Source organism: Gobio gobio, assembly GCF_949357685.1.
Source record: "Gobio gobio genome assembly, chromosome: 5".
Classification (NCBI taxonomy): Eukaryota; Metazoa; Chordata; class Actinopteri; order Cypriniformes; family Gobionidae; genus Gobio; species Gobio gobio.
Genome location: NC_137101.1, coordinates 17,127,254 through 17,143,482, shown reverse-complemented (window position 1 = coordinate 17,143,482; position 16,229 = coordinate 17,127,254). Strand labels below are relative to the sequence as shown.

At 39.6% G+C, this 16,229-nt stretch overlaps 1 protein-coding gene across 2 annotated transcripts in view; it reads right to left on the bottom strand.

Moving 5' to 3' along the window:
- The window catches only part of exoc4 (exocyst complex component 4), a 173,087-nt gene that overhangs the window by 142,838 nt on the left and 14,020 nt on the right, over nt 1-16,229 (bottom strand). For both annotated transcript variants that reach the window (XM_079818183.1, XM_079818184.1), the window contains exons 4-7: nt 14,109-14,293; nt 12,554-12,654; nt 8,663-8,891; nt 1,987-2,161 (exon numbers count right to left, since the gene is read on the bottom strand). In XM_079818183.1, coding sequence (XP_079674309.1) covers nt 1,987-2,161; nt 8,663-8,891; nt 12,554-12,654; nt 14,109-14,293 — 690 coding nt within the window. The remainder of the gene's footprint in view (nt 1-1,986; nt 2,162-8,662; nt 8,892-12,553; nt 12,655-14,108; nt 14,294-16,229) is intronic.

Genomic DNA, 16,229 nt, shown 5'->3' with positions numbered 1-16,229 from the left:
ACTTATGACATTACAGGAAATCCCTTACATGGACAATTTTTCATTCATTTTTGATCAAATACATGCAGCCTTGGTGAGCATACAAATTGTACAAACCCCGATGGATTGATCAAACGAACGAGGGATGGATGGATGGATGGGAGGAATACAGGAATGTTGTGAAACTAACATTGGATTCGTACGTGCCTTCCTACCTTAGAATGCATCCTCCGAAGTCAGCATTTTTAAGCTTTAATATGCATTCAAGTAGAAATAAAGGCTCTAAATAAACAAATGAATCTGTCGCTAGCAAGGGTGCGAGGTACTCATGCTAATGAATGCCGAAAAAAGAGGCAGAACACATTCACAAACTCATCATATGGCAGTTAAATGACTATTTTGACTTCTATTGTCACTTCTCAGAAAGATGCTCCTCGTTACTTAAGGTCTGCGAGGAGCTCAGCGGGGCCTTAGCAACAGTTGGCAGGGCTGAGCTTGTTCTTTCTACCGCCCTCTGAAGACTGCTTTGAAAGGAGGAGTAAAAAAATACAGGAGGAAGGTACAAGGTCACAGTCTGACTCTTCACCCTGTTTGATGGAGTGATGACAAACCCATTTACTCATTCCCAAGCTGCACCGCCACTCCCATCTCTCTTTCTCTCCCTCGTTCTCCTGATTCCTATCTCTACTGCACAACTGGATCCTCTCTAGCATGCAGTTGAAAAATAACGCTTTGAAAGAGTGCACATGAGGCAGAGAGAGAATGGAGAGAGATGGGAAGAAATACAGAGAATACGAACATGAAATGGTTATGAATCAGAATTTTCAATTCGTTTGACCATCTGTACCTAAAATGGTTTTAAAACCACTTGAGCACAATAATTCTAGATATACGTGAGTCAACATTGTATAAAACCCATCAGAAGAACCAACCTCCATTTACGGTTACTGTTAAGAGAAAAGCAAGATGTGGGATTGTTGCATTGAGTGAATCAAGTGAATCATGAATCCAAACTGCCATTTGAATCAAGTCAGAGTTGCGTAACTCTGAAAAGGAATTATTCAATTGTAACTCAAACAAAACAAAACAAAATATTGTTAAAAAAAATCTAAATCAACCATTTAAATATAGTTTGATCTACTTGCACACACAGCCTTTTCAATCAGCGACAACAAGTGTTGGGAAGCATTTACCCCCCTTAAAATAAATAATTTTATTTTATCCTTCTGGTTGACTTATAATTTTAGTAAAGGTTTCTTGCTCCAAAAATAATTGTGTAATTTAGTTTTCTCCAATTTCACAGAAAAACCAACAAAGGAATATAAAATGCAAATAAGTACTGAAGATAAAAAGAAATGTAAACATACAAATCACACAAAATAAAATCTTGCGGCAGGATTTCCAGCGGGTACTTCTCAAACACACACACACAGTAAATGTTGGGCCTCTTGAGAGATTCTTAAAGTTTACGTGAACAGCTGGTAATCTCACCTACCCATCAGTCTGCTGCCAAATACACAAGCACACACATACACACTACAATACAACATTTTCAAATTAACACACTCCAATTAAACACGGCACTTGGGATGAGTTAATGCAGATACTTTCTCCACCTGTACCGTTTCACAGAAGCGACACATTAAACATCTAATAACTGTAAACACTAAACAGCCCTACTGTCTACTAGTAATTAAATATACAGTTAATAAATAACAGTTAATAGTATGTTTTTGTTTTAAATGACAGCTTAAAATAAGCGTGTGGTTTCTCAGCACTGAGTTGTTGCCAATTAAGGAGTTGCTATGAATTATATGCTGAAGATTTGCAGCTGCTAAGGTCCATTGAATAGTATCTAACACATTGCTGTGTGGAGCCTGGAGCATTGCTAGGGGATGAGAATAGTCTCTTGCAAAATCAACTTCAACAATCAACATGTTGCATATATGTCACTGCAATCTTTCAGATTCCAAATATCTTCTCTATTGAATGACTCCAGAAACTGACCTGTAGGACGGTTTGGATCTTGGCATAGACATCTGCCTGCTCATAGAGTTTGATCCCTTCCTGGGCTCCATTGGGAGAGACGACAATCTTCTGTAGGTGACGGAGAACTACACTGTGAGCCTGGGCCACTGCATTCAACTTATCAAACAACAGCTCAAGCAGTTCCAGCAACAACCTGAAGAGGGCAATAGAGTGAGAAAAACAGCACATTAAAATTGATTTAAAAATGTATAATTATATTAATAAAAAAAAATATATATATATATAATAATATATAATATAGTATCTAATAATATATATATAGATTAGATAGATAGATAGATAGATAGATAGATAGATAGATAGATAGATAGATAGATAGATAGATAGATAGATAGATAGATAGATAGATAGATAGATAGATAGATAGATAGATAGATAGATAGATAGATAGATAGATAGATAGATAGATAGATAGATAGATAGATAGATAGATAGATAGATAGATAGATAGATAGATAGATAGATAGATAGATAGATAGATAGATAGATAGATAGATAGATAGATAGATAGATAGATAGATAGATAGATAGATTATGTAAGATCTTGAGTCAAATCTTGAGTCAACATGTTAACTTTGACAGCCCTAAAAAAATCTTTTGTTTTTGTTTTTGTTTTTCTGTTTATTTGCAAAACTCCCAGCACCTCCTTGTGGCCCCTTGGGAGTCCCGGACCCCATTTTGAAAACTCCTCATCTACAGACTTTCCAAGACAAAGCCACTACTGCAGTCAGTCTGGCTGTCATAAATCCCTTCACATCAAAACCGAGCCAAAAGCGGTCCATTCTCTGTTCCTAATGAACATGACAGCAGCAGGGTGCTGACAGAATCTCCCTGTTGAGCAGCGGCAGCTGTTCACCAACAACAATTAGCAGCATCTGTCAAACTCTCTGGGTCCACTAGGAGGACACTCGTCTGTCTGACTTTTGTGGAGTTTACTCATTCATTCGTCCCAGTAATATGAGGCAGAAGAAAACCCTGAAGAGGTTGGAGGTGACAGCATGATGTAGCGTATTAAGATTGCTGGGAGGTGGAAGACAGGAAGATAATGGATGTTCATGTTAGAGACGGTGCATGATAACACATGTTAAGATTGATTTACAAAGGACAGGACATAACCCTTGACTCAGACTCAACATGTAAACATATATTATACAGGACGACACATTGCGGAAAGCCAACCCAAAGCACCCCACCTATTTACACAAACACATATGAACCAAGGGGACAAGGTTTGGGTGGATGGCAGTTGGTAGATGTCGTAACAAACTGTCTGGCTGTAAAAAGACTCTTTCTTCATTTATGGTCTTATTCTGACAAATAATAATAATTAAATAAACGCAAAGAATAAATAAATAAATAAAAGCACAGAATAAATAAATAAAAACAATTAATTCATAAATTAATTCTCTTTTACATGATTTTTTTATATATATATATATATATATATATATATATATATATATATATATATATATATATATATATATATATATATATATATATATATATATATATATATATATATATATATATATATATATATATATATATATATATATATATATATATATATATATATATATATATATATATATATATATATATATATATATATATATATAATTTTTCCCTCTCTCTCTCTCTGCAGTGCTATGCTGGATAGCCGTGTCCACTGTGAAATCTCATCCTACACCACAAAACTGTGTATTTTATAATAAATAACTCCTGATTTGCTCAGATTGTGTCCCTTCACAAAAATTGCTAGCAAAAATCTTTCCCTATGTTCAGACTGCAGGTAAAAGTGGCCCAAATAGATACGCGACTCAGACCTGAACAAACTAAATGGAATCCATTTTCATAATATGTGGAAGATCACTTCCATAATATGTGTTCCTAAATCAGATACAGGTCTGAAGTTTTGCATTCATGCGACTTTTCCGTCACGTTAGCTCAACATTCATCACAAAAAAACAGGAGTCACTCCAAAAGTTTTAACATACCGCTAGGTCTTTAGTCACAGTGAGAATGAAAGACGGCAGAGAAGTTAGTTAGTAGAGGGACAGTGAGCTCATAAGTATTAAGATGACGCCTATACTAGGGCTGTGCGATATTGAAGAAAAATGCGATATGCGATATCCTTGTTAAATAATGCGATTTTCGATATATTTTAAGTGTGTAAAATCCATTTCTTTCCCCAACTGATATCTTTCATTTAAAGCATAACCGACTGTGTTTACATGAATACTCATCAAGACAGCCATTTTGACACAACTGTGTGTATTTGACAGTGTGTAACAAGACATGAAAAAAAGAACGGCTTGTGCGCACGTTTCGGTGTGTGTGTCAGACAGCAGACTGCAAGGAGTTGTTTTTCGCAAGTTATTGCGTTTAATAACTCTTCTTAACGTCAAGCAAGTCACATATAGTAACAGTCATGTGCTCAGTCTATTCTCTGCTATATGCGTCGACCTAAAACGTACACTTTTAACAATGTTGAAGTAGCCTATTAAAATAATTTAGATACTGCATGCCCTTGCGATATGCATATTGCGATATGTACATTTGCGATATTTCGATAATTTCGATATTGCGCAGCCCTAAGAAATACCTTGCTCTCTTTCTTTTCAATCTTGTCTGCATCCTCCTTATCGCCTGTGCACACACAAATTCGCTAGCTTCCACAGTATATCAACGGATAAAAAAAAAACAGACTTTTGTGGCCTCCATGTTTAGTTCCATGACAGGGTGCTACATTTGTTATTGTTCTTTTGTGCATGTGGATCAGTTCAAAACTGTGTCCAGTTCACACTCAAACCAGATTTTACCAATAATGTGAACAGCCACACAAAGAAACCAGATCTGAGCAACAAATCAGAATTGACCTCTAAGGCTTGCAGTGGGAACGTAGTTTTTGCCACATCATGCCTGGTTAGGACACCGTGTAAGGCATACTTTTCACTGCGAACTGTAATGCAGCAGTGACTTCGTTTTTCTGTTGCGGTTTCCATAGAAACAGAGCCCTACCTCAACTTTCAAGTGAGCACAGACATAGACACACAAGTAAACACTGAAAATGCTCTATGGTTAAAATGGGACCTTATTTTCACTCAGGTCATTTGGACGTTTTCAGCTGGTTTACCTTTTACAGGAAACAGATTTATGAACTGCCATTTTAATTCAGCAGTGCTTTGTGTGTTGTTTATCAAGGTAATTACACTGTATGATACATTAGCACATTCATATGAAAACACATACGTACACAAAACCATTTCTGAGTTTATGAAAAATGAAAATTTCTCCTATACTACTAAAGTTTTCAGCATAATAGTCAGTGCGTCCAAAGAAAAGCCCCCCATTTATATAATTAAAATCATACAATGAAAATTCAGTGGATAATCATTTGCAAACTTGAAGCTCACATCCGAGAGAACAGCGGAGGGCAAACATTAAAACCCAGAGAATGGCTATGGAAAAAATAAGCGATTGAGAGTTCATTTTTGCCTTGGGTAAAGAGCGTTTCTTTAACAGCCTTCATTATCTGCCTTTTTCTTCCCTTGCTTTTGTTTTTCTCTGTTAGAGCCGATGCTTAAGCAGACCCTGGCCGCGGCTCGCTTTTATGGATTACACCATTTCTGGAAATGAGGGAGGTATGAATGCCACATGACGGATGAGAGCATTGATCCAGCGAGCCATCATCGGGTAAAGTGAGAGAGCGAGAGAGAGAGTGCAATAAAGAAGGAAAACAATGGAAACCAATCACACTTCAGTACAAATGCCTTCCAAAGTGCTTCCCTTAAAAACAAAAATCACTGTAAGAGGGAGAAATGCATCTAAAGTGACTGTCATTGGCAGTTTTTATTTCCTACATCATTTAAGGACATACTTAAATAATTCTCGCCCTGTGCACAATTTGTCAGTGCATGTTAATGTAAAGAAATACATTTGTTTCAATAATCTTCCATCAAAACATAACAACTTTCCTGATCTGATGTAATGTAGGCCATGTAAAAATCAACCAATAATATCATACATAAACCCTTCAATCTCAAGCCACATGCTAAAATCAAGTCTCGCCTTATATTAAGTAGTTGCACTAGGACAATTGCAAATGTCTCAAGTAAAACGTACTATGCTTGAAACTAGGGCTGAATCCGAAATCGCCCCCTAGACCCTGAATCACTATTCCCTACTTTAGTCCACTAATACAGTTCACTTGAAGGAGTGAATGAAAACAAGTGAGCGAATTCGGACAGCCGCTGAGTGTACATCGGCTGTACACTCGTTATTGCGGTGCAATGTGGGATAGAATGAGTGCGCTCAATAACGTCCACTATGGTTTTGGACAGCACTACAAATGGCTGTCCCCTCAAATAGTGCCCTATTTAACGGTATAGCAGGCGATTTCGGATTCAGCCTAGAGGTCTGCAATCAGTGTTTTACAGGTGATTGCAGGAAGGCAGACAAAGACGGAGATAATAGTTCCAAACTTCCAATACGAGTTTAATATCAATGATCCACAAAACAGGCAAACAGACAGGAGCAACACACACTAAATGTGAATGTGACCAGACAGAGAATGAACGTGAGGGTACAACTTAAATAGGAACTCAAACAAGATGATTAACAGAACACAGCTGAACCAAACATGGTAACAAAGGAACGGTGGGGAAATCAAACAAAGGAACACATAAGAGCGACTGAAAACAAACTAAAAATCCATGATAACCAAGGCAAACAGAACATAAAGGCCATTACATACTCCGCAAGAACAGAGAAAAATGTTCTCGCTCCCAGAGCTGCAGCCCTGGTTTGGGAGTTCTCGCAGCTTGTTCTCGACACATCGTCTGAGCAGAACTTTGTTATTGTGGGCATCCGAGAACTATTGTGTGATTGGTCAGAAATATAAAGTGGGCGGAGTTAATGCGGAGACACGGAAATGTTCGGCACCTGCTTCTCTCGTGAAGTATGGAATGTCCTGGCCAGAGCGAACTTTGTTCTTGTTCTTGCGACCTTGAGAAAACGAACAAATTTCTTTGTTCTTGCGGAGTATGTACCAAGCTTAACTGTGACACCGCTGGACAAGTTTTGAATTGCTGAGTGCGAATGCGGGAGGGAAGATACTGATATGTGCGCTGGAAGTGGGAAGAAGATTTTGGCTCCCGTAAAATATAATTAACTAATAGTAACAGCACGGTTAGTCTGAAACTGAAGATCTCTGAGTGGAAATGGGAAAAAAAAAATTGCCTATAGACACCAGAACAAGACCGGACAGACAAATCACTGCAGACCTCTTCCTACGTGATTTTGGGTGTGGGTACGGGACAAAACATGAAAGTTTCGAATAGATAAAAATCTAACATATTTTTGGGTGGAAGCAGGCGGGACTGGGATGGAATGTTCGCAGTCCTCTACTTGAAACAGTAAGCCATTGAGAAAACATTCTGGCTGCACATATTTAGGAAGATAAAAAGAATAGATTGTGTCTCAAATATGCAGAAATGATGATTTTCATAAAGAAAGATCTGCCATTCCTACTTATTTACATGGTTGCATTTGTTCATAAATAAATTCAAAAATGAAAATAAAACGATTCATGAAATAATCAAATTCACAAATAAATACTATGAGATTTGGAAATATACATTAAAGCTACACTATGTAACTTTTCCGCCCACTAGAGGTCGCCTGTTCAAAACAAAGGCATAGTTTGATGACGCCACGTTTGAGTGCAGAATCTTGGGACATGTGGTCTTCACCTCACAGCCGGTGGAAAAGAATCAGGATAGGACTCGGGCAGAAATCATGTTCATGGATGCGATTATTAACATTACTGTAGTGTGAAGCAGAGCAGGACCGAGTGTTGTGGAGCTGAGCAAGGCCAGGAGCGATTGAAGAGCGGGACTGCTATTATGGCATAGTCGCCGGCGGGACTTTTATTATGACACGGTCGTTGGCGCCACTTCCTCTTTTCCAGTCATGAGTATGAGGTAAAGCAACTTTGTTTATCGTATTAGATATATCGGAGTGTGTTGAAAAGGAAGTTATGACGTTCGCTCGCCGGCTGCTATGACACTTGTTCACACTGCAATAAAAGTTAATTGTTTCTGCTAAATAAAACAACCGGAATCCGAGGGTAACGCAGATATGACGCAATCGACAGGCGACTCCCTCAAACGCATAGCTCACACGTCCCAGTTCCTTGGTTAAAATAGCAATTTCTCACGATTTACAAATAGTTGGAAACATTTGGGATATTCTAAGTACTCAACTGAACACAATATATAACACTGGCCTAGTGGTTTTTGGATAGTTTACTTACATAGTTCACCTTTAAGATTCACAAATCTGACATGTCTTAACAAAACATGATTTTCTGATTCACACTTTTCCTATTGTTCATTTGTGCAATTGCATGTATTTATATTGAGCTGTTTGAATGGCTCTATTCGTTTGTTTTATAAGCGCTGAAAATAAATGTGCTTGTCTTGTTTGTTTTTTTACCACCATACAATGTTTTCTCAACCAATCAACCAACTAGGAAACAGCTATAGTGTGGTAAAGTATAAATATCGATTAATTGCAGATAGCAAATTTCAATTGATGCTACTAGCTCCATCATTCCATTAGCTTTTACCTGGGCTGGTTGTCCTGTGACAGGTTCTCTCCTCTCTGGTAGGCGTGGTCAGCGATCTGAGTGGTGGATCTTTTGAGGATCTGCTTGAGCTCAGGCTCCAGACGCTCCATGATAGCTTTAATGGTCTCAGGGATCTTCTTGAGTTTGGCCAGAGCTTTGATCAGGATGCCCATGAACTCTGCGCTGTTCTCCTCTGGGTCCACGTCCGGGTCCTCTCTCATTTCCTGTACTGCACAAACACACATACACTCCATTAAGATCACTACAACAAATAATTGACTGACAGCTAAATAAATTAAATCAAATTGTTGAATCATTAAATACTACATAACTATTTAAAGGTCACTAATGTACATTCTAATTTGAGTATTTTAATTAATACATCTGAGTGAATCGATATATTAAGTGTACTAACAATCTGTTAATTTACGTTTACACTATATTTTTAGGTGTCATTGTTACAGTGAAATTATATATTTAAGTACTGAGTAATAATAATTAACTACATGTACTTACTATAGGGTTTTAAGGTTTGGTTGAGGGTTAGTTGCATGTAATTATGCATAATTTACTGTTATTACTATGGTAAGTAAATGTAACATATGTAACAAGGACACTGTAAAATAAAGTGTTACACAATTTACATATTATAATGTTGATGTTATTACATTTAAGTTTTTCGTAGAGAGCTTTTACGGGTTAAAGGTTAGTAATGTTAATTTAAAGCAACCTTAATATATTGATAATCAAATACATATTGTTGCAAATATACATTGAAATCACTTGAACCTACAATGCCTGCATTTTCGAGTCATATTTGACAATGTTTCAGTGGTACGTTTCTCCATTTCATAATCATTCCCTCCCTTCTCATCAGCACACTCCTTAAAAAAACCTGCATAACACACCTCTCCATATTCACCTGCTAAATAGAGTGATAGCACATTGAAGTGCTTATTTTTCTGTCTACTAATACCCTCAAATCCAATGACTGTTTAAAATGGTCTTAATGTTTATGGCAAGTTAATGGGCTCAGGTTTTTCTTCTTCAACCCCCCCCCCAAAACTGTAGCTTGCTAAATAATTACTACAATTACCACCGACAAATGATGTGCAAAAGGCCATTAGACAAAATAGGCGACAAAAGGGAAGCGTCTTCCACAGCAGGGGAAATGTTGTCTGATGCCGTCACCTTATCACACAAAGCACCGCGACAGCAATAATTGCGAGCGTTTCGTGTAATGTGAAGAAAACTGCAGTAGAAGCAGGAATTACTCAGACTCTGAGTGTGAATTAGAGACGTTTCTACCTGCTTTAGCAAAATCAGACCAAACAAGAACAATTAAACTGTGAGTAATCGTGTAAAGTGAAATAGATAGATAGCAGACAGGCAGGCAAAGAGACAGACAGATAGATTGCCAAACGTTTTGGGACACCTGTCTTCACATGCACATGAGCTTTAAATGACATCCCATTCTTAATCCGTAGGGTGGTTATGGGATTTTTGACCATTTTTCTAGAAGAGCATTTGTAAAGTTTCAGGCACTGATGTTGGACGAGAAGGCCTGGCTCGCAGTCTCCGCTCTAATTAATCCCAAAGGTGTTCTATCGGGTTGAGGTCAAGACTCTATGCAGGCAATACAAGTTCCTCCACACCAAACTCGCTCATTCATGTCTTTATGGACTTTGCTTTGTGCACTGGTGCGCAGTCATGTTGGAACAGGAAGGGGCCTTCCCAAACTGTACCCACAAAGTTGGAAGCATGAAATAGTCCAAAAATGTATTGGTAAGCTGAAGCATTAAGAGTTCCTTTCACTGGAACTAAGGGGCCAAGCCCAACCCCTGGGGAAAAAAAACACACACCATAATCCCCATCCACCAAACTTTACACTTGGCACAATGCAGTCTGGCAAGTACCGTTCTCCTGCCAACCGCCAAACCCAGACTCGTCCATCGGCTTGCCAGACAGAGAAGTGTGATCAGAGAACACGTCTCCACTTCTGAGAGCGACCCATTCTTTCACAAATGTTTGTAGAAGCGCCTGCATGCCTACGTGCTTGATTTTATACACCTTTGGCCACAGAAGTGATTGGAACACCTGAATTCAATGATTTGGATGGTTGTCCCAAGACAGCGTGTCAGAGACAGTGTAGGAGAAACAGACAGCTGTGGGTGGGTTGGTGGGTCTGATAACAGTCTTAGAGCTCGCAGTGGAGTCGGCCCCACACAGGAGAGCACGGATAACAAGGCCCACACCCCCGCTGTGCTGACAGTGCTGCATGATTAATAACATAAGAGAGTATCTCATCTGCACCGGTTATTATGCTTACTGAAACATGATTTACTGAGATCATGAAACCTGAGAGAGCGTATGTGTGTGTGCAGGCACGTCTTTTTTAGAAAGTGCGAGTCACTGGTAATTGTAAAAGAGAAAATTGGTTTGTCAAAGCATTAGTGTGTGTATATTACAATGACCACCTCCATGTACAGTATGTATAACAGGAGTATGCGTATATACAACTGCTACAGAAAGCAACAGTTCTTAAGTCTTTTCCTATCTGTGGCAGCCCCCAGTGCCATATTAATAGACACAGTGATACAGGTCAGATGTGTGTCCTAATGATTTAATTAGCACTTTGAACACTGGCAGACAATATGGAGCACCAGGCCCAACAAAATCACCCCTCGCTTCATAACGGCCCGGACACCCGCTGTTCCCTTCAGAGAGGAATCCATCATTCAAATTATGAGCCACTAAATCAAGTTCTAATTCGCTCACTCTCTCGCTGCAAAAGTAGCACACTATTCCTCTCTTACAATGGCTAAGTCACTTTGTCTTATCTTTGGTTGTTTTTTAGTCTTCACGTTGTGAATATATCAAAATTTCTGTCAATGAAAATGTTTGGAGGGGGAAAAAATAAGCTTTTTGGCCAATAAATAGGCAGAAAATCTGAAATGTAACTGAATATAACTATGTGTTCATTATGTTTAATTACATTGCATTAAAAATGTATTGTATTTGTAAATGTACATGTATACTGTATTTAAAATAAATAAATATTTTTTCAAATTGTATCTCAATTTATAAATGTAGTATTTAATTCATATTCAATTATATTGCATCTCTTATAATTACTACCATATGCTGACTGTAAAAACATATTACGACAATATTAGAATATGTAGTCATTCTAAACAATTTAATTTATCAGTTTTGGTTTTCGGCCCAGTGTTGCCAGAATTTTTCTTTGGTTTTAGCCAAAAATGTTCACTATAACCGCATTTCCACTGCAGAAACTTTCCCCAGGAAATATGGACTTTGGGGTAGTACTCCAGGGTCCAGGGACCAGGGTCTAAATGAAGTTCAGAGTAAAGATTTCCCCCTCAAAAAGTCCCTGCTCGTGAGGTGGTACTTTTTCAAAGTTTAGGAACTTTTTGGGGTGGAACATGGGCGCTGAACATGCTCATTGGTTGACTTCACGCAGCATTTTGATTGGTTGACTCCAAGCAGCGTTTTATTTCAACCACCATTTTGTTGTGGTGCGTGCAGCTATTCGAATCAACAATGGAGTTTTAAAAAATACGACGGATGGACAGATGATGAGGTTCAGGCTTTATTAAGCTTATATGCGGAGGACGGAATCCAGTGGGAACTGGAAAGTCGCTTGCAGTCCTACGTCACCTGACTAATCTTCACGGTACTTTAGACCGCGATGGAAACGTACACAGCAACAGGTCTGGGGGGAAAAGTTCCTTGGACAAGTTGTTCCGGGTAATTTCGGTGGAAATGGAGGTAATGGTGCAGCACTACTTGCTATTCATCCTTTTATTACACATCTGGGTCATTTTGGCGTCTAGTTATTTCTGTTGTTCTGTTTGTGGTGGTTCTTACTGTTGGATGTTCCCGGGGTGCTGAACTGTGAGGGTTCTGTGAGCTTGCGCGGAGTGGACAAACCGCCAACATCCAAAACAGATGTGTCCTTCGGAGCAGACCTGAAAAAACAACAATAACACAGTACTGTCATTTCCTTCTTCACGACTGAAACAATTTTCAGAGCAACAGCAGCTATTGTTTAAACATTCATAAAAAGAGCAGCCATGAATGTTTTATGAAAATAATAGAGAACTTTCCACAAAAACATTGCCGTTTAAGTGGTCAGAACAGGAAGAATCAAACAAGGCAGAAACATGAGAGAGATAAAATGAATAAAAACCCTGCCAGAAAATTGCAGTCGCGTCATGACCCTGACTAATAAATCACTTCTCCTCATGAAAGCCTCGCGCTATAATTACATGGCCGTAAACAGAGCAGTGGAAGAGCGACAAACATGGACGCACAATTCTGAGATCAAAAACACTATTACAAACAACTCCACACTTCAGCCCTGCGGGGTCACCAACCTGCATTAGCTTAATGCGCTACACCGCTGCGCCTTGTCTAATCTCCGAGAATTAGCATTGCAGAGGCAGGCGCCGCGGTTCACACGGCACGCTGACGGAGGGGGTCAGCAATCCCTCGGCGACAGTGCGCGCGTGGGCGGCCGTGTCGCCATCGAGAAAAGCAAAAACCTATTATCATTCCTCTCGTGCTCATCCGCGAGGGTGCGAATGACTTATCTCTGTTTGTGCTGAATGCCGGCATCAGTGCCACGGCGGCCAGGCCCTGTACGCGGGGACAGGAAGAGAACAGTCGCAAATCAGCTAATTACACGACTCTGGTGAGAAGGATGCAACAGGGCCAGAAAGGCTTTGTTTACCAACAAGCTAATGATTTAAGAGCCTGGTGAACGAACTCTTCAATAAAGAATTAATATTGTGATTTCCCTTCAAAATAGCGTAATCACCCCGTTAGCAGCCTGTTATTAATTATGTGAAGCAGAACTATGCTGGGAATCAGAAACAGACTTTAGACAAGAAGCGTGACACATTTTCTACGTGTCACCTCTTTGACTAATTAAAGTTTATTCAGAATGTCAAACTAGCTGGGGTTTACACCAGCTCTGGCCCATTTTCAGGCCTGGCTTCTTAATTAGTCTGATCAGTTATTCTTTCTGGCATATTCCACACCCTTATTAATGATCAGACAGCAGTGACTCATGGGATGTTTGGTTTAAGAGAGCACGTCTCTCTCTTTAAAAAGTACACACGCAGTAATTAGATGAGCTGTGCGCCCTGCCACCAGGAACCTATGAAGGTAAATTAATCTAAAACTGAGAAATGACTTTGCCGCTCCACAGGTAATTGCTTTCAGTTTACTGCCACAACCTGAATCAAAAGTTTTAAGTAAGGTTTTTTATTCAGATTTTGAAATATTATTTTCATACTACTTTGGGTTCAAATACTGAGCCCACATATCTTTAAAGTCTTTGAATCATGCAATTAGCATCTCATTTTGCCAAAAAGCATGCACTGCCCAATCAAATCTGAAGCATGCTACAGTAGCTCACCGGCCCTTGTCCTTGTCTTTGCCGCGGTGACCCACGCGGCTAGTAGACTTGATGTAGAGGTGACGATGGAGCTCGTCGATTAGCACCAGATGGATGTTGAGCTTCTTGCTGTGGAGCTCCAGTCGCAAGTCGCCGAGGCCCTCCACCTGCAACAGGGGTCCTTCAAGAGAATCCACCGATGAGACCTGCAAACACAACAGCACGTATGAAGTTTCCATCTGCATGAATATCTATGAGCAAAAATGAAGGATGACAATAAATAACTGTGTTAAAAAATGGGATGGGGAATAATAACATAATCTATAAATATTATATCAAAAATGTTTGGAGGCACACTTAAAAGTGTGTGAACTTTATTGCAATAAATAAATACTTAGTGGATGTTTGAGGTCAGATACCTTCAACAGTTCATAATAAAGTCAATCTATAACTATTGAAATACACATTTTGCTTTAAAAAAAAAAAGCGTTCTTTTCTTTAACTTTCTTTTAAATTAGTGGCACTTGGTTTGATATTTTATCTTATTCAGTGGCTTAATACATTTTCAAATGTGGCCACTGCATGTTGGCTATTAAATATGGCTATTCGTCTACTTTGGCTCCTAGGTATCTGTTGTTTTGCATATTAGGTTGAAACTACCAAATCCCAATGCAGCTTGTTCTCTGCTAGTAGCTGAATAACTGAAGTGTTCAGGCATATCCATTGTTGTAAAACCTCCTAGATTAGCGGCGCTCCAGGATCACAAAATAGCACATGCCCCACCTGCCCATCAAAAACCACAGTGATAAAGCACAATAACAACTCTCGTCCAATCAAAGTATTAAAAGAGGGAGAATACAGCATGGTGGACCGCGGTGGCGCTGAATATTCACTCTGCTGAGTGCGTGTGGCTCCTGCAGAGAGCATAATGAAGTATGCGGCTGCTGGATGAATGAGGCATGAGATAGAGCTTATCAGTGAACACAAAGTGAGAGAGTGATGCAAAAAAACAGGAAAACTAAATGCATATTGCAGCTTGCTCTCTCACACACAGATATACTAGTAATGCTTACTTTTTTTTCCCAAAATCTCGAAATAATAAATCTGGATGGATTGATGGACGTCTTAATATATACATACATGCATACATACACAAACTACATTGCCAAAAGTATTGGGACACCCCTCCAAATCCTTGAATTCAGGTGTTCCAATCACTTCCATGGCCACAGATGTATAAAATCAAGCACTTAGGCATTCAGACTGATTTTACAAACATGTGTGAAAGAATGGGTCGCTCTCAGGAGCTCAGTGAATTCAAGCGTGGTACCGTGATAGGTTGCCACTTGTGCAATAAGTTTGTGAAATTTCCTCACCACTAAATATTCCACGGTCAACAAATCACAGAGTGGGGTCAGAGCATACTGAGGGGCACATTGCACAGAAGAGTCAATAGTTACAGACTTGGTGTGGCCTTCAGATTAGCTCAAGAACAGTGCGTAGAGAGCTTCATGGAATGGGTTTCCATGACCGAGCAGCTGCATCCAAGCCTTACATCACCAAGTGCAATGCAAAGCGTCGGACACAGTGGTGTAAAGCACACCGCCACTGAACTCTAGAGCAGCGGAGACGTGTTCTCTGGACTGACGAATCACGCTTCTCTCTCTGGCAATCCGATGGACGAGACTGGGTTTCGCGGTTGCCAGGAGAACGGTACTTGCCTGACAGCATTGTGCCAAGTGTAAAGTTTGGTGGATTATGGTGTGAGGTTGTTTTTCAGGGGTTGGGTTTGGCCCCTTCGTTCTAGTGAAAGGAACTCGTAATGCTTCAGCATACCAAGACATTTTGGACAATTTCATGCAGTTTGGGAAGGCCCCTTCCTGTTCTAACATGACTGCGCACTAGTGCACAAAGCAAGCTCCATAAAGACATGGATGAGCGAGTTTGGTGTGGAGGAACTGGCCTGCACAGAGTCCTGACCTCAACCCGATTGAACACCTTTGGGATGAATTAGAGCGGAGACTGCAACATCTCGTCCAACATCAGTGTCTGCCCTCACAAATGCGCTTCTAGAAGAATGGTCAAAAATCCCCACAAACACACTCCTAAATCTTGTGGAAAGCCTACCCAGAAGAGTTGAAG